The sequence below is a fragment of the Diceros bicornis genome, chromosome 24, assembly GCF_020826845.1.
Source record: "Diceros bicornis minor isolate mBicDic1 chromosome 24, mDicBic1.mat.cur, whole genome shotgun sequence".
NCBI classification, from domain to species: Eukaryota; Metazoa; Chordata; class Mammalia; order Perissodactyla; family Rhinocerotidae; genus Diceros; species Diceros bicornis.
This window is the reverse complement of record NC_080763.1, coordinates 27,930,652-27,953,986: the sequence shown is the minus strand read 5'-3', so window position 1 is coordinate 27,953,986 and position 23,335 is coordinate 27,930,652. Positions and strand designations below refer to the sequence as shown.

General features: G+C 38.2%; 1 protein-coding gene and 1 long non-coding RNA gene across 10 annotated transcripts in view; one reads left to right on the top strand and one right to left on the bottom strand.

Moving 5' to 3' along the window:
* Positions 1-8,461, top strand: part of CEP128 (centrosomal protein 128) — a 393,976-nt gene extending 385,515 nt beyond the window's left edge. For 3 of the 9 annotated variants that reach the window (XM_058567476.1, XM_058567478.1, XM_058567473.1), the window contains one exon: positions 7,009-8,459. In XM_058567476.1, coding sequence (XP_058423459.1) covers positions 7,009-7,033 — 25 coding nt within the window. In that variant the 3' untranslated portion in view covers positions 7,034-8,459. Of the gene's footprint in view, positions 1-7,008 lie in introns of all 9 variants that reach the window. The other 6 variants (XM_058567480.1, XM_058567475.1, XM_058567474.1 and 3 more) reach the window with 4 other exon arrangements.
* Positions 102-9,957, bottom strand: LOC131420995 (uncharacterized). The gene is made up of 3 exons (XR_009223726.1): positions 9,940-9,957; positions 9,640-9,758; positions 102-994 (listed from the first exon to the last, which is right to left on the bottom strand). It is a non-coding gene; the product is annotated as an uncharacterized LOC131420995 (long non-coding RNA).
* Positions 9,958-23,335: the final 13,378 nt, after the last annotated feature.

The window sequence follows — 23,335 nt, the reverse complement described above, 5'->3', positions numbered from 1 at the left end:
ATGGCAGCAAAGCCACCTAACACGGTGGCTGTGGGGAGGTTGGGCAGTTAAAAGAAGTTTGGAGAAACCTAGGGATTTTTGCCTTTTCTTTTTTTTTTTCCTGAGCTGAATAAAATAGATGCATCAGTTCTAACAAGGCACTTCCCACCCAGAGTCACTGGCAGAGGAGCCTCCTCCCAACAGCTGCAAGCTTGAGAGACCTCCTGCTGCTGGCCAAGGTTCATTCTGTGCTTTGACTAAGACCGCAGCCAATAAAGCCAATGTGTACCGGGGAAAGAGCTTCCCGTTTTTTCCATTGCAGAAGTCTTTTGTGAGGTTAGTTTGACTGTTCCAAATTAACAGTAGTGGTCATTGCTCATTTTTTTAATTTTAACTGCATATAAACCTACTGATTAGATTCCACTGAGAACAAATCACAGTTTTCTGTGAGGAAGAGAGATCCTTTTATTCGGTATTCCTTAAAGCACTGGTTCTCAAAGTGTGGTCCCTGAACCAGCAGCAGCAGTAGCAGCACCTGGGAGCAGATTAACTACAATTCTCTGGCCATCCTCAGACCTAGTGATTCAGAAACTCTGGGGGTAGGGCCAGCAGTCTGTGTTGCAACAAGTCCTCCAGGTGATTCTGATAATGCTCAAGTTCAAGAGCCATGCCTTAAAGGTTCACTTGATTATAACCTTCTTTGAGTTTTAGTCTCTATCCCAAAACAAAAACAAGAACATAGTTTCCTTTCCAGGTGAGGTACAACGGTACCCTTTTAAAATTTGGTTTCCAATATCACGTATTCTCCCAGGTGTCCGGGCTATGACTCCAATCCCAAGGGTCGCCCAGGTGAAGGACTTGAAGCAGCTTCCAAAGATGCTTGATTTACTACTAGAGGTCACTTCTCACCTGCTGCGCCTAGCAGACTTCTATTAACCAGAACTCTTCATTCATTCATCACAATTATTATCAAGGCATCCAATTCAGTCAGGACCTAGAGGTGTAGCTCTTCTCTCTGGTTTGAAGAATAAAAATGGTATTCGATTATCAAAAGCGTGTGGACTTCTTTAGGGCTGAGTTCTAATCCTGTTTTGTCTCTGTCTCAGCAACCTGATTTGGGGCGTTGGTTCTGTTACCATTTCACATGCAATTTCATTTTTTCCTTTTTATAACAGCGGCTCACAGTCATCCACTGTGTTTGAGAGTAACACTTCCAGACTCTGACGTTGTCATCTTAAGAAAGATTTTGATTTGATGACCCCTGAACATTTAAGTCTCATCCAGCTTTTCCTCACTGTCTACAACTGAGATTAGGGATTTTTTTGTATCATTCCATTTCTTTGTCCTTAAAGACTGATAATTAGTGGCCATATATAATTTCTGTTGGCCCTTTTATCTTACATTTTGTACTCTCCATTATAAATAATTGATAATTTGAAATATTTGTTTGAAATTAAGTTGTTTCCCCTTTCCCTTATTTGCTTAGGAATGGACTAAATAAAAATCTGTGCAGAATTCTCCAATTCTAAAGTATCTCAACTAATCTTTTCAAGAACTTCTTTCAATTTCTGAACACTTTATTTAAATGTTACACTAGAAAGTGTGTTTTTTCTGGAAGGGTGCTTGTTTATTAAGCAACCACAATGCGACAGGCCCCATTCAGTCTTTGCTAAGGACACCTCTCTGCCCAGTCAATTACAGCAATAAAAGTACTGAAATGCACAGGTCTTGCATAAATAACAATACCAAGTAAATTGAGCACACAGCATAACCCCTCAAACTGTGTTTAAAATATCTTCAATTAGTTTATGGTTTGGAATTTTTACCAAGTGGTTATACAGATAATTAAAAAAAAAAAAAAAAAAACAGCCTACTTGAATATACAGATGCATTTTATTAAAAGCTGCTATCTGCTTTGGAAAAATTTCCCACTGTTGAACAGGGACTATGTCAACAACATACTTAACATTCATAAGTTACTCAGCACTTGTGGCCTTTCACCCAAAAAAGCATTGTTTCCATTAATTCAATTGTCTATCCATTTATTTATTCATTCATCAATCATTTAATGTGAACCTATTATGTCTTGTTTAATTCACTAAAAAAGTCTTCTGTCTATATTACCAATCTTAACCTTGTACTTTTTAAGAATTTAAATATAATTCCTTCCTTTGGTGCACTGACAAAGTTGATTAGGTGGATATATATGGTCAAATATGCATATACTTCATAATTCCTAGTTACCAATTACCATTGTTATATAATACACCATTTGAAATTGATACAAGTAGAGCTCCGTACTTAGCTCAACTTGCATATGCTAGACTTCCATTACCCATCAACATTTTGCTGTTTATTGCTCTTCTCGGAAAAGGGAGTGAAACTGAACTTCAAAAAGTAGGTAAAAAGTTATATATATTTAGATAATATCAAATAATACAGGATGATAGCCAAGGCCCTTACATTATCCTTGATCCCTTTTGAGTCTAAACACTAAAGGTGAAGGATCAGTTTGGGCATAGCCATACAACCCAAAAATGATCCTTCTTGTTTTGATATTTTGATTTTGAGCAACCTTTACTTTCCAGAAACAAGGATCTTGTGTGTACGTGAAAATTTATCATTTGTTGGGCACTACATGAAAGTTACGTTCAAATTCTCAGAACCGTTACTGAAGATGGGCTGAGCTTCTCATAGACAGATCTCATGTGAGAACAATCCAGTTCTGGAGCCACTAAGATCCAGATGTCCAACTGAACAGCTGCCATGCTCTGTCTGCAGTAACCTTGAGATCACAGCTTTTGAGTTGTGATCATGTGTTATGCATTTCTTATCCGGACGCCCATGATTGAGGTCAGATGTTCTCTACCCCTAATTTTGCCCTTTGGGACTCTTTATATTTCTCAGTCGGATGTACAGTCACAGACACTGGTACCACAGAGCAGCTAAAGAAAAACTTTCCCATGCAGTGTTCATGCAAGTAGATGTTCGGGCTAAATTTTCATTACCCTTAAATATTCTGTGTTTGTTGCTATTCTCAGAGAACGATTACAAGCGAACTGAAAACAAAGTAGGCATCTAAAGGAAGATAAGTTAAAATCTTCTGGGGTCTGTAACCCAGATGTTATATGTTGAAAGCATGGATGTGGAAGGAATCTTCTTTTGTCCTTCTAAATGTGCAGACAACACATTTGAAACTTACCAACTTTCCTAATGTGTTAACTGATACTCATCAAAGTGGCAAGCACCAGAGTGAGATCCACGTTTATTTTGGTACTGATCTCAACACCACAACTTTATACAAATGTTTGATCAGTTTTACAAAAGCAACACTTTCTTTTACCGACAGAATAATTACTTACCTTTTGCTGCTAGCATCAAGGGAGATAATTCCCAAGTTACACATAACTTGTGTGAAGAGCCATTTGATAATATTTGGAATCCAGGTAGGACTTGGGAAGGTCAGACCAAAGTAAATCATCACCACTTTAATAATTGCAGTGCATTTTTGTAATTATTAGCCAAAGGCCTAGCATACAGAAAAATGTGTGTAATAGGAACCAAGATTTAGGTTTTTTGTTATTATTTTGATGTCATCATAGGTTGAATATCTTAACTCTTTCAAATCAGTATTGTATCCAGAATCAGAATCTTTGAAAGCTATATAGTAAATAGCTGAATACAACCAATGGTACCTAGAAAACATCTTTATTTGATGCATTATGTTTAGATGCTCTAAATATAATTATTATATTTCTAAATTGCAAGATGCTTCACTTAGACTGTAAGCTCTTTGAAGAAAGACACTGTGTTTTGCCTGTCACAATGGCAGACATATTTTAAGTGTTCAAAATACATTTGCTAACTGAACTAACCACACCTACACTCTCAACCATCTCTCCCTCTTGCAGTGAGCAAACCGTGTTTATTAACTGATCTCGATAGCCAAATTTGCAAAGTCTTTCAGCATTTAACAGACCAGTTGCCTGATTGTATTCATGAAAATTCAAATCACACTATTGTTCTTGAAATCTCAGCCTAAGGATTTAAACCATGCCTTCTGTGCCATGTCTGGCATGAAAACCACACCGATCAGATAACAGCCCCATGTCACTAGTATTAATAACTAATTTACTGAAATGAAATGTACTGATTTGCTCAGAATGGATATCAGTAAAGTATCTGTGTTATCATCGCAGGCACTATCTCCCTTGTGTTTAAGTGTACAGTTGAGGACTGAGTATGCATTGGCCATCATATTTGTGGCTTTTTGTAGAGATTCCAGTCATCACTACATAGTTCACGAAGACTTTTTCACTGGATGGTTAATATGGAACAAAATCCTTGAGATTGTAATATTGGTCCCTTAAATCCCAAGTTGATTTTGCAATGTGGTATTTTAGGGAAAGTGGAGAGACCCATATGATGAGTTAACATCAATTGCTCCATGATTATTGACTTTTCAATATCATCTTCAGGAAGTTTTGCTTTACCCCCTATACAATATGGTGGGTAAATTTTTGCTGGGCCTGATAGGCCTGCTAATATCCAGCTAATTTGTGGCTGATTGTGGCTTTGTGGCCTATTCATCCCACCAGCATTTCTTTATTTCAAGACATTTGGCTTAAGACACTTGCTTAGTTCTTATGCCAATTTCTTGTCAGTTAGCAATTTATTTGCTGACTTGAGCTAAGTGTCTGCTATACAAATCACTTAGAATCGTATACTTCCATCCTTGTCTTTACCGTTAGGATTTCCTCTCTCTCCACATTGCTATTGCAACCCCTAACTCTTTCTGCCAAAATCGTGTTTGGCATATTTTGAAGTTTAGGTCAAAAAGTTTGAGCTTCCCAAGGTCTGGCATTTTCAGCTGTTTTGTTATGTTTGCAATAATCTGGTGTTGCTGAAGCAGTGAATACTGTGCTTTTCACCTATCTTTTATCTCACATTAACAAAGTTTCCTAGGCCCTATGTGTGGCCTTCTGATGGTGCAGTGTTTATAGTATGGGTACCATCACACAGCCTGATGCTTGTCAGCCTGATAAGAGATAGTGCTGTTGATTAGAAACTTCTGATGCATGCACAATGAAAGAAATTGTAAGCATTTGGACTTCACATTACTGATGATATTATAACTAAGAACGTGCATACTATGCTGCATGGTTCTGGATAACACAAGCATTGGAATAGTCAAGAGCCATCTCCTTCCACCTCCATAGGAAGACATCAATAGTAGTTGACATAACCTTAGTGACTTTGTCCTGAAGTCATTTAATATATTGAACATAGAAGAATGCACCACCAATCAATCAATGACTTCCTAAAGCCCAGCACTATAACGAATGCTGTGAAATATTCAAGGAAAGTAGGATTCCTGTTATTATAGCTGTAAGGTACTGACTAAATATTTGGTGAATGAATGCAATCTAACAAAAAAAGTCAAAGACCCTTTTAATTCCTCTCTGCATGAAGAAGACCAGCATTGTCCCTTTAAAAAGCTATTCTCCTACCCAGACAATATTTAATTTTTGTTCCTGTTTGACAGGATACAACAATACCAGAATTTTGGTCAGGTTTTAAAAATGGAAGCTCCTAGATAGAAACTCTACCTGCTTTCTACTAGAGAATATTCTTATTATTTATTATATCTTCCCAAAGAATTTTAAGAGTCACCCTAATATTCTTTTTAGGTTTCGATGCTAAAGTAGGAATTGGGATATTTAAAATGAACTGGAATTTACATTATCCTAAATGGACGGATTTAAAACTATGGTGTCCCACTTGGCTATCCTGCATGCTAAAAGGGGAGGAGTGTTGGGTCCAGAAGAATCCTGGCTGCTTCTGCCGATGATTGCCTGTGTCACACTACGCCTGCTGTTTTACCTCTGTGTCTCTTAGCTGTTAACTGAGGAGTTGAACTAAATGGTCTTCTGGGTCGCTTTCTATCTCTAATAGTCTCTGAGTCTACTGTTGAAAGGTACAATGGCATTCTCCACTGGATTAAAAGTGGACAGTGTTTGGTCTGAATTTCTACCTCAAGGCTAATTCTAAGAGACACCAAACCATCTTGGAATTATAAACCTTGTTTGTCAATGATCTATTCAATAATGAACTTTTTGTAAAATCATTTTACTTGCATAATCTGCCTTCCTCCTTTTTCTGTGTTATGTTTTGCTTAAAAATGGTGTAAGTTAGAATCCTTCCTCCACCTCTAACTTACTAGCTGTGTAATTTGGGGTAAGTTACTTAACATTTCTGAGCTCACTTATCTCATCTGCACAATGGAACTAATTATATCTACTTCAAAAGAACTGTTAGGAGACTTATATGTAATGGCATATGAGAAGTGTCAAGCTTAGAACACTGTACACAGCAGTTCTCCATAAAAGTTTCTTACTTTACTATCTAGGCCCGATCCACTTCAGCCATAAAAATCTCCAATGAACTCGGAGATACTTGTCTCCATTTACTAAATAGCCAGGGGTCACTCAAACTGTATAACAATCAGGAAAAAGCTAATTGGATTCTAGAACTAGCATATTTAATTCATCAAATATTAAATATTTGCTGGTTCATTTATTTATATATATATAAGTATATATACATATAATCACACAGACACACATATACACATATACACACACACTGTATTGCTACAAACATGTCTTCAAATCTTCCTGTGTGTCTGGGAAAGAGATGGAGATACTTTATACCTAATACATACTGTGTACTATGTGCCAACACTATTCTGAAGTACTTTGAATATTTTAACTCATTTAATTCTCACAACCCTATGAGGTTGGTATTATTTATCATTTTCATTAAAGAATCTATCTCAAATGAGGAAATTGAGGCACAGAGAGATTGAGTAACTTACCAAGATGGCATATTATTAAGTATGGAGCCCACATTTGAATGCAGAGAATGGCTTCCGAGTTCCTGTGCTTTGTCACTCCGCCGCATATGGAAACAGCCATTTAAAAATCATTTTAAGAAATCAATGGCACTAAGGAGTCTCTTTTCTTTCAGGGGTTCTTTGAAGCAACATTGCTAGGAAAGGAAAGAGAGGCAACTGCTGTCAACCCCACTACACTGCTTACATCTTATTGAGCCTTGATGACGCATGAGGTTTTGATACACCCTTCCAACCACCCAAGGGAGGAGTAAAAAGACCTGTCAGGTGTGGGTAGAGCCTACAGGACTGAACAGACTCCATTTCCTGTCTCTATACTCCAGCCAGCGCCAAGTAATTTTTTTTAACTTAAATACTTTTCTGCCCTAATAAATACAAAGGATACTCTGCCTACAGAAGAGCCTCTCTAGTAAAAGTGGCTTTTGGTTCAGCAAGAAAAAAAGCAGAGTGAGTGTCAGAAGAAACCGAGGGGAAGCATGAAGATAGGGCAAAGGCAATGCGGAGCTTTTCTTCTGACTGTCCTGTTAAAACGTGTGAGTGGAAGTTGAGGGTGGATTTCATGAGTAAATATGGAATTTTGCCACCAAATTCTTTCCTCCAGAGCTAATATTCTCATGGGATATTAATATTAATACAAGGAAAAAAGCCCTGGGTGAAGAAAACTATTTTCCCCTTCAGGGAGAGAGTTCTCTCAGGAAGACAGTGAAATTGAAGAGCTTCAGAAAATGCTAGTGGAATATTAAGCTATTTATCATTAACAAACAGGAAAATAGTCTACAACCTATAGGATTCTCTTTAGAAAGTGTAAAAAAGGAACTCGGTAATATTAGCCTAGTCAAGAACATTTTTCCCTACTTAAAAACCCTCTAAGCTTTCCATGGTATGTGGGCCTTTTGATCCTAGTCATCATTCTGGCCTAATCAAGGTCATCACAGTAGAAATCTGTGGTTCTTGTGGGTGAAGTGACGGCATCATGCTTTAGATACATAGATAACATACCAGGGCTGGGGGGGTGCATTTATATTTTATGAATTTCATCATTTCATCATTATGAATTAATCCTTTTATGATTTCTCTGAATCATTCTTTTGGAGCATTCTAAAAGAGCCGGAAAAAAAAAAAATGAAAGCTTTGCTCAAGCAACTGACTTAATGGATAGCTAAATGTCCAGGTTCGAAAGCTGTTACTTATAAAAGGCCAGAAAAATGTTAATATGGGCCATATAACTGTAACATAATTTTTCCAAGGTGGGAAAGGCAATAAATTATCAAATACCATACTAATGGAATATCTGGTTTTTAATAAGAGCAGCTGTTATTTCGCTAAGGTGTGCAATATTTTAAGTCTTGGTTTTCTGTTTTTTAAGTGTGTTAATTAGTTCACTTGTTTTGTTTAATTTATTTCCATTCTTTGTGTGTTTGTGATTCATAATCATATGATGTGGTTTATATTCAGTGCTTTTACATGATGGGAATGCCACAATGTGCCTTTGGTCTTTTTATGCTTAAAAAATAATGAACATTTTTTTTCAATAAAATGTGATATCATGAGGGATACTCACAAAGAGTTGTATGTCCTTGACTAGATTCTTTAGCCATGTGTATAATAATGGTTCGCATGTGGGCAGTTATCTGATCACTAACTGTGGAATACTTTGCTGAACTGAACTTCAGTTTCAATTACACTGGATGCAAATAAGCAATATAAGAAACATAAACAGACCCAAGAATGCAGACTTTCCTTTGGGAAATTTTAAACCATGAACATATAATCAATTAAAAAATAAGCTTACTTTTATACTAAGACGTGCCACATATTGGGAAATAAATACCAGAAAGCCTGTACCTTCAGGTATATTTTAGAACAAACTTCTAACTCTTCTGGTAATAAAGTAAATCTTCACATGCTTTGAATATTTGGGACTTGCGGGGTTGTAGTTAATTGCATTTTAGGATTAAATTAGGGTGAATGAGATATTCTTTCTGGCCTCAACTCTTCCGATTGGAAATCTTTCTAGAATGTATGAGTAGATTTTTTTTACTAGCAAGACAATGAATTTTGTCAATCTATTTTTTATGATTTAGACTTACCATGCCTCAGGGACGTAATTCTCAATATCAATCATCATTGCACAATATGATAAATAGGTAGAGGATGAAGGAAATGAAACCATCCATATTATTGGACTCAGAATAGTGGGCAGTCACCACAAGGACTCTATTACAGACCAGCCCTGTGCAAGTTGCTGGAGGGGGTATAAAAATATCATAATTATTTGTTGTAGGGGGTTGTCTTGTGCGTTTTAGGATGTTTATCAGCATCCCTGGCCTCTTTTTGGAGGGGCAGAAATAACAGACATCCTTCCTGTGAGTGTAATAGGAATTCAGAAAATGGAAACAATAAAGGTTAAGGGAGATTTTGGAGAGGAAGTGGGTTATGAGCAGGATATTGAAGGATGTTTAGTGTTGGCAAGTCAGGTTAAAGAGCTTTATGACTAAGGGGTTACTGTTTCTTGACCAAAAGGAGATCTTTGGTAACCTTGATGAGAAAAATTTCAGTAAGCTACGTTACAACCATTGGATGAATCGTGAAGATGTTTTAAAGACAAATTCCTCTTATGACCCAGGCCTAGGCACAGACTTAATGTCCATCATATAGACAGAAGTGGAATTTAGGGGCTATATGTACTTCTCCCCAATACAATTCACGTGTGACCTATACCATTCAGTGAATTATTTCTCCCCCACCTTTTCCTGATTCTTCTTTCTTCTTTTCTTCCTCCTCTTCAATCTTCTTTTATCTCTTGCCTTCTATTTCTTCATTCTTCTTCCTCTTCTTCCCTTCCTTTTTCCCTCTTAGGTTAGGCCTGTGAGAAAAGACAAACACAGTTATGACCAGTGTATTAGTTTCCTGTGGCTGCTGAACCAAATTATCACAAACTGATGGCTTAAAACAGTAAAAGTATATTCTCTCACAGTTCTGGAGGCCAGATGTCCAAAATTATTTTCATTAGACAGAAATCAAGGTATTAGCAGGGCTGCACTTACTTCAGAGGCTCTAGGGAGACAAGCCCTTCCTTCACTCTTCCAGGTTCTGGTAGATTCTGGCATTCCTTGGCTTGTGGCTACATCCCTCCAGTCTCTGCCTTCATAGTCACATGGCCTTTTCCACTTCTCTATGTGTCAGATCTTCCTCTGACTCCCTCTTATAAGGATACTCATGATTACATTTAAGGCCCACTCAGATAATCCAGGATAATCTCCCCATCTCAAGATCCTTAATTTAGTCATATCTGCAAAGACCCTTTTTAAAATAAGGTAACATTTACAGGTTCCAGGGATTAGGACCTGAATATATTTGGGCACCATTGTTTAGCCCACTACAATCAGAATGATACAAAGAATCTTCCCTTGACATACAGCAGACAATATTGAGTCCATCCTAAACACGTATGAGCCTCTGGTGGATCTCACCTACAAGCATAAGAAAGGAGTCATACCTCTTCACGCATTCTCTGTTCATTGGAACAGTGCTCTGTGTTTGAGTAGTACCTCCTCTCCCAAGGATTGAGAAAGAAAAGAGTATCTCATTGTAACTTTCCAGTTCCCTGAGTCCCTATCATCAAGTCTCAAATAATGAAGATCAGGACCAAGGGTGTGTTCTTTATGGAGAGTTTCCTATTTTCCTCCTTTGAAACTTATTTTTTGGTAAGGAAGGGCCATCCCCTGGGCTTAGTCAGTTCTGGTTCAAGTTGCCAACATACCCTCCTCAACTCTAGCTTGGGAAAATATAGAGAAGCTCACAGAGAGGATTGATAAGGAAGCATCCCAGCTAGAGATCCTGCTAAATTCACCTGAGACATTGAGACTGTGAGGAAAGAGATACTTTGAGTCCTTCATATTTAGCTTTCTTTAAATAACCCTACTGCCCACAAAGTATCTAAGCAAGGTCGAGTAGGGTGAAAATATAAAGGAGTACGAAAACTCATGCCCACTTGCTTTCCTACCTAGTATCCATTATAAGCAGATCGCTTTCTCTTGCTGGGTCCTATGAGGGAAGAAATCCAGATAAATTTGCATGTGTTAATTTTTACGGGACCTGCAGTTTCTAAGGCCGTTATGCCTCTTTGCTCATCCTCTCTCAGAATTCTTATTCGATGAATTTTAGAATAGTGATTCTAATGATAAATAATTATTACTCTTTTAAAAGCATATTTTAACATCATTCTAAGACATACTGAGGTGTTATAATCTCATATATCCAATAACTATTTTGACTTTTTCCAACATTGGCTTACTTGACATTGAATGGGATACAGTTTCTGTAGGGATATTTGGGTTTCCAGCAATATCTAGTTAGTGACTTTTTATGCTCCGTGGGGAAAGTATCTCAACACTTCTGTTGACCAGGGATGATTTTTCTCAGCTCAGTATTTCTCATCATTGGCACTGTTGACATTTGGACTGGATAAGTCTTTGTTGTGCGGGCTGCCTTATGTATTTTAGAATGTTTAGCAGCATCCCTGGCCTCTACCATCTAGATGTGATCCTCTTGCTGAATTGTAACAATCAAAAATGTCTCCAGACATTGTCAAATGTCCTCTGGGAGGCCAAATCATCCATGATTGAGAATACTGTTCTAGCTCTATTATTTGCTTGGTTAATAATAATAGCTAGTGTTTATGGAGCATTTACTAAGTGCCAGTCTCTGTACTAACCACTTCATTTGTATTAATGAATTTGAATCTTACAAAATCTCACAAGGGAAGTGCCATTATTTTCTCTGTTTGAACCGGCAGTTAGGATTTAGAATTCATGCTCTTAGCCATGATGGTACAGCTGCTGTTCAGTGCTCATTTAAGAATATGTTGTTATAAACTTGAAAAGCATCTTCCTTTGCAGCTATTCAAAGGTTATAAATAAGCTATAACAAAAGACGAAAGGAAGGACCATTCCTGCCTTTCGAGGAAGGATGAAGGAATGGTCCTTAGGAAGAATCATTTATTGAGGTTGTACTAGGAGTGGGGCACTCATCTTGATACTTTCATATATGTTATATCATTTAATCCTCACAGTAGCACTGTAGGGTGGATATTGTTATATTCATTTTTTATATGGGAGAATTTGGTTCCAAAAAACTAAGTAATTTTACCCAAGGTAAAAGCTGGTGTTGAAAATGGCAGAAGAAGAATTTGACCCAGTGCTTTCTGACTTCTAAGCCCATGCACTTTCTGTTTTACTTTTCTACCTTCCTAGAAGGTAGAAAGGAGGGAGGGATGGTGGGAGGAGCATTTTTAGGTTCTCCATATATATACCTTCTGGTTCAAACATCTTTCCCTGTACAAATTCCAAATTACTTGGAACAGATACTTGGAGATTTTGAGCTCTCACTTATCCTTCCCAAAGATGTTTGACAGAGTCTAGGAAAATGCGCAGGCACAGGTGGGTGGGCGTGGGCATCCATTGATCTGGTTTGAATGCTGGCTCTCATTTCATTGCTGTGTGACCCTGCGCAAGTCACAAAACAAGTGGGAGCTTCAGCTTTTTAATTTATAAACTTGGGGTTAATAATAATACCCACTTTGCAGGGTAAAGATGGGAAATAATGTATGGGAGGACTATTATTTGTTGGCACAATTTTGCTCATTAAAACAGCAAGCTATGCATTTTGCCACTTCTCTTTTGCTCCCTTCTTTTCAAAGCACTGGCAATGTTTCCACCCCAGTTCCCCCTACCCCCCATCAAGGGTATTTGGAAACCTGCCATTTAGAATTTCACTAAGATTCATTCTTGATTAAAATGAAGATATCTTAGGTAGACAGAACATTTGAAGTCTTTGTTATCTAAACACACTTCTGAAGATTGGTATGGGCACCTGGAGAGGGGAGGTGGAGACAAGAAGACAATTACTTCACAAGATTTTTTTCAGACAAACCATGTGAAAAAGATCATTGGCAAAGATAGCATACCCTGTTCTGTATCCAGAGAGAGCAGTAATGAATATTAAGAGCTCATTTTTATATGAAAATTTATTTTATCAAAGCCTGAATTGTGAGTTAGATAGGTGGGACTTGACCTAGAACTTGTGTTTTCAACTATAGGTGTATGAGCACACAAACACACCAACACACACACATGCAAGAAATATTGAGGAATGTAATTCTCTAGGACAACATTGTGAACTTCACAACTCAAATATGTGGGGAGATATTAATAAAGTTCTTAGTACTTCTAAATTGAGAAGAAAAATCCCTGCAGTTCATAGGAATATGTTTCACATGTGCTCAACTCAATGGATTGAGACCTTGCAAGGTGACCAGTTACTCAAGGGAGATGTCATTTAAAAAAAAAAAAAACGTTGATGGAGAAGAAGGTGTGCATATCTAGTTGCCTTGCTGAGAATGTGGGTCACAGTCTAAAGAGATTCCAAAGGTAATGTGATAATATGGCACGTCTACTCAAGGGCAACCAGTGGAAATGTTCTGAATCAAAAATAACTCAACGTTTGAGAATTCTGAGGGGACATTCAGTATGTCTCCATCCAGAGCAATTGGGAAGGAGGGATTTGTTAGTCTGTTTCAAGATTTCGAGAGATTCAACTTAGTATGTTATAAATTTATTGCTGAAAATGTTAAATCTCATTACTAATTGAATTTCACTAAAATAAGGACTTGAAGGAAAGCTGATATTTATCTACTTGGCAGAAATCAGTTCAATTCAATTAAACATGATTTTAAAAATTATGTTTTTGCAGTCTCTGTGTAGACCAAAGCTGTAAAATTCAATTACATGTAGGTAATAATGCTATCACATTCTGCTTATCAGAAATGCTCATGGTGAAATTCAAAAATGGTATATTGGACATCTGCCATTTCAGCAAATACCATTATAATGGTAAAGTCTATGCATAGCTGAATGATTCCTAAGCTTCTCTTTTGCTTTCACTTAATAACGGGTATAATAAAACTTCACCCTAAGAAAGGAACTTGGAAACTCCTTGTACTGTTATGACAGAATTTGACCTGAACGTTCATTTGTGCAGTCAAGAAATGAAGATGAAATGGCAAAATTATTCCAGTTATTACTCCTTAGAAATCACGTGTTCATTCTGTAATATGGTGTGGGAAGATAGGAATAAAGAATTTTTCTTTCTTTTCTTTTCAGAAAAACAACCCATAGCTTCAACTGTGTCGGGAAGAAAACTTTATAAAGAAGAAAAAAGGGAAAAATCAGATTAAGAAAGGAAAATATTGTTAATCTGGGTAGAAAGATGACAAAGAGAAATGCAATAATAGGCTCATAAGTTTTTGGAGGTGCTTGATTTGGAAGACGAGGTAGGAGTTCAAATATGGAACCTGAGTGTTCCTTCTGGCAGTGATATGCCAGTGGCACAGACCATCCTTTTAAAACAGAATCACCTTATGGTTTATAACCTTTGGGTGAAAAGAATGCATAACCTCCCTTGGCCTTTTAGAAGAGCCAAGACAAGTTGTGCAAGGGAGAGACAAGTCTTCAGGAAAAGGAGTTGCGAGAAGCTACCTTCCACTGACTGTCACTTTGGGTCACTGGAAATACACTTACATGCCCAGGACGTGCGTAGATGCTTTGGGGAAATTGGGGACATTAACCCTGAGTGCTGCTGAGTGGAGAATACTTCAAAGGCAAGGAACAGTGAGAGAACCAGAAGCCAATCAGAGTGAAGAGGGTGTTTGAACAGAGACAGGGGGTGTATATAAAGGCTAAGGGTTTGGGGCTTCTCTCTCTCTCCACTGTCTCTGTTCTAGCCGACTTCTGCCAATCTGTGCAGGTATTTACAACTCCAAGAGGACAAAAGGGGTCAGGTGAGTCTGGGGTCAATTAGAGTATGGTTACCTGCATACATTTTGTCCCTTTGCAGTAGCTCTGTGAGACTGGTTAAATTCTAATCACAAGGACCAGCGTTCCTAATGTATTCTACTTGTTTACTCTGCACCTGCTTAAGGAGTCTGGCATTGACATGTGAGCTCACAAATGCACGTTCAAGAAATGAATGGAATATGTGGCCGTCACTGCTTCCTCTCATTCTCTCTATGTGGGGAGAGGCTGCGATGACACTCAGGCCTCCATTTGTAAAACGGGGCCAGCGTGCTCTGCAGCGTATTTGGCAAGTACACTGTGATACTAAATGAGACTCTGCTTTTGCAAGTCTTCTTTGGAAGAAAGGCACATTATGGTTATACAGTCGCAAACTTTGAATACATTGCTGCAGAACTCTTGTATAGGAACTGTTTTCTTATGAGTATCAGAAATTAGAAATACTAGCCTAGAGAAGAAATGCCAACTTCTGAAAGACCTATGTATCAGTTGCAAGCATTTTTTTAATGCCTGGAGATGCTCCTGGGGTGATGCTTTGATTAAGTGATGAGGCCAACAACAGCAGTAGAACAAAGTACAGAAATGGTATTCAATCATTATTCTCACTCTTCATTTCCACGCCATCTGTGCAGAGATTTCTAACTCATTTTACATGTTATCATTTTTAAGAAAGTTAGGGGGTGGGGGAGAATCTCAAATACCATTCTTTGCTAGTCCCAATGTTAATCCAGTGATTACTCTGCATGATTCAGTTTGAGATAGATGACCATCAACACTAATCTGTCCAATAAAAATGCAGTCTAATATATTCATTGTTCAAGTTGAAGACTGAGGCCATAAAATGCAACACTTTACTTTTGGCAGTTTTAAAATAAAGATCAAAGGGATTTGGTGGATGGTTTCAAAACTGAATGGTATTGTCTGAGCTTATGAACCAAAGGTCTCTGTATTACCCTCCCCTGAACATGAAATTAATTCCTAATTTATTTACATGTATATAAAAAGGAATTGAGCTCACTTAAAATTATTTTAGCAGGGAAGATTATTGGGACCTCAATAACCATCAGGTGGTGTGAGACTAGGTAGAGGAAAGATGGGTTATTCTGATGACTGTCATCTTGTTCCCTAATCTCATGATTAAAGGTGATCGCTAAGAAAAAAGTTCAAAAGAATGTTACAATAACAGTCTCGCTGACTCTGGGGTGCAAGCCTAAAGAGTGCCTCATATTCCACTATGGGAACCTGACACCTCCCAGATGTTATTTCCTGAAAACTCTGGCGGAGCTGGCCTATTAACTTCATCACCCAGAAAGGGGGAGACAGAGGAATGGGGTATGGGTGAAACTCTATGGTTAAATGTAAGTTGTTGTCAAGATGCTGATTTTTATTTGGAGGGGGAGGGTTCACTGGTGTTCAATAAATTATTAGTAACCTCTTATTACTACAAAAGTCCCTTTGTCCACTTTGTTTTCAGCCATCAAGGAAGAGCAGGAGGGCTCCGCTAAAAATGCTTCCTAAATATCATCTACGTGGACTTTGTTTTGCTTTAAAGCTTCTCATTGCACCTTTGCATTGTGTTCATCTCTAACTGCCTTGACTCATTTTAGAAGCAGCCAGGACATAAATCCTAATTAGTAAAGTTTTAAATTTAGCTAATGTGTATATGTGTGTGTGTATGCATATATACAGTCTTTATATACATGCATGTATATGTGTACATGTGTGTTCATATGTATATATGAAAAAATACATTTATAGGTGGCTGTATGTTATTAATAATGTTAGTTTTTCTTACATAACACACACACACACACACACACACATGAACATACTATTTTATATTTGTATAAAGCATTTTATTTTCCCAAATACTTTTATAGATGATCTTATTCTGAACTTCATAATCACCCCACGCAAAGGTTAAATGTCCTGCCCAAATTCACACTTAGTAAGTGGGAAGGCCAGGGCTAGCAAAGAAGTTTCCTGATTCTTAGCCAAGAGTTCTTTCCACTACAACAGCTGTCACTGGTTACTGGGAAGGCGAGAGGAAGAAACTGATTTAGCTTCTGTGAAGTTGAGAATTATTGATAGTGACTGAAATATCAGCAGTACAGTTATTTTCCAAGTCAGCTGATCTAAGACAGTCCTATGTGTGATTGAGTTAAGTCATATAAGTGGCCATGAATGATAACTTTGATATGTTCTGTCTATATTATGCTATATTCCACCATCATCTGGTGCTCTAATTCTTTTATGTTACCTATCTTTTTTATTGACTTTATTTTTGACAACTAAACCATCTCATGGCTATTTATTACACTAGTAATAAAAATACTGATGCAAGACACTCTATTACTGAAAGTATGCAAAACTAGAACTTTGAATCATATTTTACCCCAATTGCCAAAATAGTGTCAAAACAATATTAAAATTCTGTTTCCAATACTGCCCTTTAGTCCAAAAAAAAATTTTAATGGAAATTGGTGATTACGGTATATAAAATTGACACTATTATTTCAAGGTTAAAATTTGGTGAACCATTTTTTTAAGACATTCTCTTTTGAGACCCCCATTTCTTTATCTAATTTATGGTTAAGTCTAACAACAGAGATAAGGCAAATGGAAAGGTCTTTAGTTTGTTCAACCAGCGCTCGCTGGCAAGGTTAGTAAAAGAAATGGAAAACTTCTAATTCATTATAAACAACAGCATAAATATAATCAAAACCAGCAAGTTGACAATTAAGCATTCTCCATTTGATCTCAAAATACCGTTACCAAATAAGGAGCGATTACCAAGCGAAAAGCCTTTGGTAATAACCTTGGCGTGATAAAGAATATTCAGAAAGTTCAGACTGACACATCAGACTTTTGTATTTAAAAATCTGTTTGTCCCATAAGGTCCTAAAGGCAATTTTCACAATTGAAACAATTTTTTTCTTGAAAAATAAGGTAAAACCCTGCATTCCATGGGGTAGAGGTTGAGATGCTATAACCAGAAAAAAAAAAAGGTAGTGGCTTACGTAGATAGAAACGTAATTCTCACATTTCAGTTCCGCAGTCCAGGTGGTGAAGTAGATTGACTCCTCTAGGTCATTAAAGGACACAGGTTCCTTCCTTTCTGCTGAATTACTATTCCCTGATGTCGTGCTTGTCAGTGTTACCAAAGCTGGGTCTCTACCACATCTGTGCCACGGCCCATAAAAGAAGGGATAGGACAGAGTTCAGGGCAAGTATCTTTAAGGAGATGACCCAGAAATGAATAATAGCATTTCCCCTCCTCTCCCATTGCCTGGAACTTTAGCACATGAACTCACTTAGCCTCAAGGGATGCTGGGAAATGTAGTCTGTAGCTGGGAGGCCATGGTTCTGAAAACTGGGGTGGAGGAAGAAGGTTGGAGGGTGGAGGGGTGGGCTTATCTACTAAAAGAAAGTAGAGAAGAAGGAATACTGGGGAACATCTCGCAGTATCTGCCACAGCAATGATATACAAAGTAAAATGCATTTATAGCATAATGCATATATAGTAATGCAGAAATAGTATCCACAACAAATCATCAAAGGCATTCAAACAACTAAAAAATGAATTAATGCTGGTAGTACTTGGGTTATTTAAAAACAGTGGTTCTCAAGTTTTCTCAGTCTAGTACTACTTCTTTGGGGTAAAATTTATGCGGGTCATCTACCCTATGCATAAAGAATTAGCTGTGTACCTGGCTTTGTTTTTAATGAGAAGACATGAAGGTAGTTTCTAGTTTTTATTTAATGCAACCAGATTAGAGAGGCATGCCATTTTTTTGGACATTATTAAAGAATGAACTTTTCTTAGTTAGTTAACTTTCAAAATAATGGAAGCTTACCATTTTAAATTCTAATGTAAGACAGACTTAACATCCTCTTTTGTGCATACATGTATGAGTGTGTATGTAATATTTACTAAACTGAGATAGTTTTCTACCTCCTTAAATGAGATGTACTGAACACAGTTGAATTAATTTATACTTTCATTCAATGTACTTTTATTCAGCATCTATTATGTGCCAGTGACTACACTGGGCTCTGCGTAGGGTTTCAGATTTGATCTTCCCAACCAGCCAATGAGGTAGGACAAATTTTCCCTATTTCGCATATCAGGAAACTGAGTGTCAAGGAGGTTAGGTAACATGCTCGAGGTCACATAACCAAGCCTAGTTTTAAGCCCTGGATTCTGCTGTTCATTCTACTTCTGTCAGTTTCCTTCATTCAACAAATATTTATCAAGCAACTTCTATGTCCAGGGAGTAAGCTAAATGTTTTTGTGTTTTACTCCTATTTAACCTCATGGCAATCTCATGAAGTAGATATTTTTGCATTTTATACATGATGCAGCTGTGGTTCAGAAAGGGTAATTTACCTTACCCAAATTGCAGAACAGTGAGTACAACAAACAAGATTTAATACAGTAGTGCTCGAGTTGTGCTAGAGGAGTGCTTTTTCTAGTCAAAACCTTTCCTCCTATTTTATGAAGTCACTACTCCTAGTGGGCTCCCAACTTAGACACAACGCAAACTTGGTTTACTTCCTTGTCCTCTATATTTCCCATCTACTAACGGCATATCCTGTCAACTCTATTGCAGAAACATCTCCCCAATCCACCGTCCAACCTGGCTGGGCCTGTATCATTTTGAACTTGGAACTGTTTCCTAACTGACCTTTCTATAATCAAGTTATCTTTACTTATTCCAATCTCCACACTATCAGGAGGTGGTCACCCCCAAATAAAGAAAAGCATCCAATCACAATTCCTCCTTTCTTAAAATGTTCCATTTGTTCTTTGATCTCCATAGAATACTATCTCACTTCATTACTTTGGCGTACAAAGCTCTTTTCATTTCAGCTGTGGCCTCATCTCTCATCACTCAGCTCCTACCCAACCTAAATTCTATCCATACTTCATGCTTTGCTAATCTCCAAACCCATCTGCTTTTTCATACCTCTGTACTTTTGTACACGATGTTCTTGTGACCTAGAGTAGCCTTCACCACTTTTTTCTGCCTGAAAAACTTCTACACTTTAAAGATCCAATTATACTTATAAAATTATAAAGTTACTTCCCAAATGAAGTTGGTCACCATTCTTTGCTCCCACAGTACTCTCATGTATCTTAAGCACTATCATAATAATGTGTATTCTTGCCTGTCTCATCCAGACTATGCTCTCCTTGACAGCCAGGACCACCTGGGCCTTGCACAATGTCTGGCACATAATAGCCATTCAGCAAATGTTTGATTGGGAACAGTGGAGGAAAGACTCAGCGTTTAGACATATCACAAAGACAGTTGTGATTCAGGGGCCATTTAACAACAAAACAATCAACTATCTATTGAACACTTACTTTAGAAAAGGTCTGTTACTTGGTGCCTTAAGGGGATCAAGAAAGAATAAAATAATCCTTACCCTTAACTCTTTGCCCTAGGTTAAAATGTAATTAAGCATCTAAGACTGATATTTTAGAAATCAGAGCATTCATGTCCCTTCTTAATTGTTACTATTTTATTCCTACTAGACTGTAAAGTCCTTGAAGATGGCTTCTGTTTTCATCATTGTATCCCCAGCTCTTGTCATTGTTCACATAGTAGGTGTTCAAAAATCTTTCTTGAAAGATAAATGAATAACAAGTTTTCAAAAATACACAGAGTGACTATATTTAAACTATAAAGTGAGTAGCATAGCCTCTATAGATACAGATAGATATAGATTGGACATTGGAGATGAGATGAAGATACAGGCACTCAACGAAGATTTGGGTCAATCTGGATATAGAAATCAAGGATATAGAAAAAAATGAGAAAATGCATTATATTAACTAGCTAGTGCCACATAAATACTGCCTAATAAACCACCCCAAAATCCAGGTCTTTTATCAGCAAACACCTATAGCTTTACTGATTTAGGCTGGCTTAGCCGAGTATCTCTATTTTAGGCTACAGGTCACCTAAGTTGGTATTGGTTTCAGGCTGAGTTGGGTTCAGGTCTCCTCCACGTGTCTCCATCCTTGTAGTTTCTTGGGGAGAGGTTAAGTGTAATTTGGTTGTGAGAGGGACATGAATAATTGTGACCAAAGGATGGGCTTTTGTTTATTGATTCCTTCATTGGTCACAATTCTACATGCCCTCCCTTTGTTAGAATTATATGTGTATACCCTGTGCCATATGATTTTGCAATACCTGCCACTAGAGTAAGTGGAGTATATTTCCCAGCCTCATTGTTGCTCGGATTGGCCGCGTGTGGTTTGTTTTGGCCAATGGAATGTGGGTAGAAGTCATAGTGTTCCAGTTTTGAGCTAAGAGCTCAAGAGAGATTGTGTTTTTCTGTTCACCCTCTTGTGCTCCTGCCTTTTGCCTTAGGAAGAACATGTCCCAAATAGCTGCTGGTCCAAGGAGGATGAGAGATATGTGATGTAAATTTGTTCTTGACCTAAAGCCTGGAGCACAGCCAACTACAGACTGAAGCACTTCTGTCTCTGGGGACCCTCAAACCACTGAGCAAGAAAAATATACCTGTCTTGTCATAGGTCCATAGGTTGGCAGCAATAGCTGTCTAATATAGGTGTGTAAGTGGGCAAAGACAGGGAGTATTTAGAATTTATGTTGGAAAGGAGGCTAAGAATTCATTGAAGGGAGACATAAATAGGATGTGGTGACTGACAGGTAAAGAGGCAATAAGAGAGAAGAGATCAAAGCTGACTGGGTGGTCAAGTCTAGGTTGAATGCTGGCACCACTGGCTAAAATAAGGAAGTCAAGACGGACTAGTCCAGTAACCATGGAATGTTCAAGCTGAATGGGATCTTAAAATTGTTTTGGAGATTGCAATCTACAAGGCAGAATTCATCTGTAGAGTAGTTTTGTTTGGCCAGTATAGATCTTTTAAAATTTAAATTTGAATGTAGTGGGTAGGTCATATACTCTCCAGTTCTTTGCCTTCCCTACCTCTCCTTTTTCACACTCCATGCCTTTGAATGTATTTGAGTTTATGTCCCCTATTAATCCCATCACCACTCGTCCCCAGGCACATCGATTTTAAGATGAATACGAGATGCGTGAATTATCGTGATGGTGATAGCTGGCATGAACTGAACACTTATTATGGGTTCAGACATTATTCTAAGTGCTTTACATGTCTTGTCTCATGAATCCCCATTTTAGAGATAAGACAAAAGTAAGTGAAGTAACTTGCCTAAGGTCAACAGCCAGAGGTGGAAGAGCCAGGATTTGAAAAATCCAGTTTATTGAACAGTTTCAACTAGGTCAGCTCAAATATGAAACAGGGATTATTTTTGTATAAACACTTTCCCAGGCTGTCCTATCTTGAATCCTCCTTCCTTTCCTGGTAGCAAATCCCTTAACCACATCTTGGGCAGATTTATAACCTCCCTGCCACTTTTGGTGTTGAAAGACTACCCAATTTAAAACTCTAATCTCAAGTCTCATTCAAGTCTTTCCCTCTCCTATCAACAGCTAGGTCTAGGGCACAAGGGACCTGAAGGAAAACAGTGGTGGTTTTCTCTCATTCCTCTCCCATTCCTGTACCTGGCTCTGTGTAGCATGTGTGGCTATATTTGGGGTGGGGGTTGGGGTCACGATCTGGGTCTCTCATTATTTTTTCAAGGTCTGGACCTCTGGTGTTGAAGGATGGTTGGGGGAAACAATGGAGGAATGGCAGATGTCTCTTGACTCAATTGCCCAGGTTGTAGTTCTCTTTCTGTAGATCATCTTTGTTTCGCTAGCCAACACAAACTGGCCTGCTAGGCTGTCTGTGTAATAGGTGCCCAAATGCTGATTCAATAGTAAGTCACATGTATAAGTTATTTGGACAGCCTGGGAGGTAGGACTCTCTATACCATATTATAACTGAGTTAGGAATTCTGGCACTGGCTCTACCTTGCTCATCCCAGCTCCCACCCCCAATATTATTCCTTACAGCCTCTTGATCCTTGGCTGGGATACCAGCAAGAAAAGCTCTAGCCCAGGGATATACCTCCCAGAATAGTTCCAGCCCAGCTAGATGCCCAACGGGAAACTAATGCATCCACCCCACACCATGAAGTAGAATTTCAGGAGCTCCTCTGCCACCTACTTTCTCCAATCTAGCCTCTCTCATCAAGTCTTTTATTCAAGAAAGCATGCGATAGACCAAGTCAGCCGCCTAGGCAGCCATCCAAACAGGGAATAAGAATGCCAGCCTCCTCTTTCGACAGGCATCCTCCAGTCAGCAAGAGTAGGTCTCTTCTCACTTGGCAGTGGTATGGTTAAGAGGTAGTATGGTAGCTACAGAGTTTCCCTCAGGCCAACAACTCAGAGCCAGCACTCTTGACTACCATGCAATCTGCCAACGGAGGGAGAGGTTAGATCTGTAAAACTGACTTTTATCTGCCTGGAGCTGATGAGGATGGGTGGACACTGAGAGAGAGAGAATGTAGGGAGAAGAGGTGAGTGTTAGAGACTAACTCATTTGAGGGATAGAAGGATGTGATGGAGGCAGAGAAAGGGTCTGAGTAGAACTTTAGAATGAAAAGGGACCTGTCCAATCCCCTCTTTTTCTGTATCAGAAAGC